Genomic DNA, 4,253 nt, shown 5'->3' with positions numbered 1-4,253 from the left:
AAAGAAGTTGGCAACTAATTTAGTTTTCTTGAGAGAAAGTTGACATAAAGGGGGTCTTTGAGTACAAAGACAAAGCTTTTCCCTCTCTCACTGATGGTCATAAAGTCAGATGTGGAAATTTGGTGATGTTAGACATGGTCATATAATTGGCAGCCATCGAAGAACTATGAAACCTGAACTCTAGTTTTTTTTTTTTTTAAATCCAGCACAGATTGCTCTCCCTGCCTGATCCTTAGCACCTTCAACAGACAAGTTGGGAATCTAGTGGTACTTGGTTTTTCAGGAGAAAGCCCTCCCTTTGAGTCAGGTAAAGGAGCCCCCAGCCGTGGTGGTACAGTGGTTACCCTTGGGCTGCTAACTGCAAGGTCAACAGTTGAAACTACAGAAAGAGGGCCTTTCTGCTCCCGTAAAGAGTTAGAATTTCAGAAACTCACAGGGGCTGTCCTACCTTTGAGTCAGAGAGACCCTTACCACCAGGCATGGGAAACCTGACTAGAATACATTCACATTGCTTCTGTTCTTCTCTGAACTCTTTCATCTTTGAATGGGAGGTAAATGGGGGATTAGTTGTCTTCCTGATTCCTGTAACATGTTCTTAGCTCTGAAGTCAAACCACTTTGACAACTTAGAGGAGATCTGAGAACTAGAAAAGGGTGAGAATGTTGGTTTCTGGGCATAAGTGATGATGGGCACCAGAGTTGTAGCAGTCAACAGTACTTTACTGTCTGCCCCTCATGTGCTAGGCAGTGTTGAATGTGGTGGTGGAGATATACCTAGCAGGGACACAACAGAGCCCTGTTCCCACTCCCTGCGTTGGTTGGTGTTCTGGGAACTCCAGGAAGTTTGTGTCTCACTAAATGTTTGCCCCCCTTTCCTCTTTTCTTTTCTGTAGGACAGAAGTGTAAGCTGAACAGACTCTGAGCGGTGGCTTTCAGCTCACAGGACATTCTACCTGGTTCTCCTTTTGTGGCTCATGTGCTGCATCCTCTGCCCTCAGTGTGCAACCGGCCCCCAACGCAATGTGTGTTTGTCAAACCATGGAAGTGGGGCAGTATGGCAAGAACGCAAGTCGGGCCGGAGACCGGGGAGTCCTCCTGGAGCCCTTCATCCACCAGGTGGGCGGACACAGCAGCATGATGCGCTACGATGACCACACTGTGTGCAAGCCCCTCATCTCCCGGGAGCAGCGCTTCTACGAGTCCCTCCCTCCCGAAATGAAGGAGTTCACCCCTGAGTACAAAGGTCAGTTGCTGGCCAGTTTGGTGAGAGGAGTAACCTTGAGCTTGTAGGCGCTGGGCTCAGTTTTTCTTTGGTTGGTCGTGGATGCGACTGTCAGTGCCTGTTGTCTCCACACAGCTAAGTTACATTGGTAAGCGGAAGCTTCAGCAAGGTCTTTAGGTTTGAAAATTGGATTCACTGATAGGTGGCCTGAGAAGAATCCACAGCGGTAAGTCTCATTGATGGGGAAGAACATGTCTGTACTCAAGCTTAGTTTCAGTTACCTGCTGTTTGTTTCTTTTGAAATCATTTATAAGAGTAATAATTTTTCATCATTACCATTTCAAGACATGGCTGTGCAAAAGTAAGGTGACCAGACGTCCCACTTTTGGTGGGACAGTCCCGATTTTTAACAATTTTTCCTGTGTCCTGTGGCGTTTTAAGAAAGTCCTCATTTTTGGAAAGAATGCATGACAAGCTAGGGTATACGGTTTTTGGCTGCCATGTGGCTATTTCACCAGGATACGAGTTTTATTAATGGTGTCCCGCGTTACCAATGTTAAAATCTGGTCACCTTATGCAAAAGAGGAAGGCCCTCAGGAGATGGATTCAAACACCAGAACTATCGTGAGCATGGGTAGGACCAGCAGCGTTTCATTCTGTTGCTCATAGGGTCACTATGGGTCACAACCAACTCAATGGCACCTAGCGACAGCAACATCCTGAGAGGGCTAAATGGTGTTACACCATTGTGATTTTAATTTGCATCTCCTTAATGGCTAGAAGGAGCCCTGGTAGCACAAGCTGCTCAGAGGGAGAAAGATGAGGCTATCTGCTCCCATGAAGATTTGTAGCCTTTGAAAATAATAAGAATCGGAATCAACTTGATCCCTGATGAATTTTCTTCTTTTTTAATGGCTGCTGGTGTTGAGTATTTTTCATGTGTTTTCATCATTTAAATATTCCCTATGGTGAAATATATGTCCAAGCAAAAAGATCAGCAAACCCTTGCCCCATTTTTTGGTCGTTTTGTTGTTATGTTGTAGACATTTTAATATATTTTGGATATTGGACCTTTATCAGATATGTTGTTAGTTGCTGTTTGGTGCAGATTCATAGCGACATTGTGTATGACACACTAAGTGTTGTCAGATCCGCGCCATCCTCCCCGTTGTCGCCCTGTTGGAAACAATGCTGCAGCTACTGTCAGTGCATCGCACTAAGGGTCTTGGTCTTTTTCTCTGACCCTCCTCTTTACCAAGCACGATGTCCTTCTTCAGTGAAATGTGTTCAAAGTGAGACAAATTTCCCCCCATCTTCGCTTCTAAGGAGCAGTTTGGATATACCTTTTTCAAGATTGATTTCTCTCTCCTTTTGGCAATCTTCAGCATATTGAAAATTCTTGGAATGGTGTCCCTCTCCTTTGGCTTTTCTTGTTCATCATGCAGCTTTCACCGTGGATGAGGCATTTGAAAAGACCATGACTTGGAAAAGGTGTACATTAGTCTTTCAAGTGACACTGCTGTTTTTCAGCAGTGTGATACGGCCGTTTGCAACTCAGTTGTGTGTGCCTTGTCATCTGATATTTCTATTGCTGTTTTCATGGGTTCTGATTGTTGATTCAAAAAGGATGAAGTCTTTGACAACTTCGCTATCCACAATGGTTTAGGTGGTGATGTTTGGCCTCGTTGTGGCAGTCCTCATTTTCTTCACATTCCGGTATCTGTACCTTCATCAGTACCATTTAAAATCATCTTTGTTTTTGACGATGAAGGTGGTCTTACTTGTGTACCACAAGCTATTAATGAATCTTCCTCCAATCCTGATGCCTCATTCTTCTACATATAATCCAGCTTCTCAGACCTATTTATTGGATATGTGGCTTCCAAAATTACACCACCACCCCTCAATCTGTAGGCTATCGCTTTACTTTGTTGATAATGTTCTTTGTTTAACAAAAGTGTTTCAGTTTTATGAGGTCTTATCTACTCTGTCATTTGCTGCTTGTCCTTTGCTGTCATATCGGACAGCCCATTGTTAAAAGCCAGGCCCCACAAATTGAGCTGCATCGTTTTCTTCTAAACTTTTTTATGGATTTAGTGATTACGTTTAGGGCCTTGATGCTGATTCTTTTGTGTATAAAGGTCCGATTTTCTTCGCACCATTTGTTGAAGAAACTCTTTCTTTGTCTTTTGAATGGACTTACCTAGCACCATGTCCACAATCTGTCTGTCAGTGTGTTGTACTTGGGGGCTAGAAGCGACGTCAGTGGTGTTTCATACACTGGCAGAGTCACAGACCATGAAGAAGGAATTGGCTGTTCACGTGTTCCGAGGAATTAGTGACTGAAAACGTTATAAACAGTAATGGAACATTATCAGATACAGAAAGCCCTCCCCCTATTAACTCATTTTGAAGACTACTTCCAAACTTTCCAAAACAGAGGACACATTCACAGGTACCAAAGTTAGGACTTAACCTATCATTTCGTGGAATACAATAAGTACAAAATATAAATGGAAGGTGGAAAACCTGGTGATTGAGCCCAGTGGGTTAAAGGTGATGGGGACTAAAGTAGTCCTGAAAGTGGAACGGAGGGAACACACACACAAAAGCAAAAAAACATTTGATGACTGCGCTGGCCATACTGAAATAGAATAAGTAAATGTTTGATTCTGACCTTTCTTTATCCCCTTCCTCCAATTCAGTATTATTCTATTCTGTTTTAAAAATAGCAGAACTTTCACCCAAATGTAACCTATGTATATTTAAGTTAGTTTTTCTTTTTAGATCACTTTATTGGCGGCTCGCACAACTCTTATCACAATCCATACAGCCATCCATTGTGTCAAGCACATTTGTTGCCCTCATCATTCTCAAAACATCTGCTTTCTACTTGAGCCCTTGGTATCAGCTCCTCATTTCCCCCCTCCCTTTCCGCGCCCCCCCCCATGAACCCTTGATAACTTATAAATTATTATTATTTTGTCATGTCTTACACTGTCCAATATCTCCCTTCACCCACTTTTCTGTTG

At 43.2% G+C, this 4,253-nt stretch overlaps 1 protein-coding gene across 1 annotated transcript in view; it reads left to right on the top strand.

The window, feature by feature from the left end:
- The first annotated feature begins 897 nt into the window (after positions 1-897).
- The window catches only part of IP6K1 (inositol hexakisphosphate kinase 1), a 21,010-nt gene continuing 17,654 nt past the window's right edge, over positions 898-4,253 (top strand). Inside the window, exon 1 of the mRNA XM_004715168.3 lies at positions 898-1,242. Coding sequence (XP_004715225.1) covers positions 1,020-1,242 — 223 coding nt within the window. The 5' untranslated portion in view covers positions 898-1,019. The remainder of the gene's footprint in view (positions 1,243-4,253) is intronic.

The sequence above is a fragment of the Echinops telfairi genome, unplaced genomic scaffold, assembly GCF_000313985.2.
Source record: "Echinops telfairi isolate 266 unplaced genomic scaffold, ASM31398v2 ScPeMD7_7420;HRSCAF=8458, whole genome shotgun sequence".
NCBI classification, from domain to species: Eukaryota; Metazoa; Chordata; class Mammalia; order Afrosoricida; family Tenrecidae; genus Echinops; species Echinops telfairi.
This window is presented reverse-complemented; position numbering and strand designations above follow the sequence as displayed.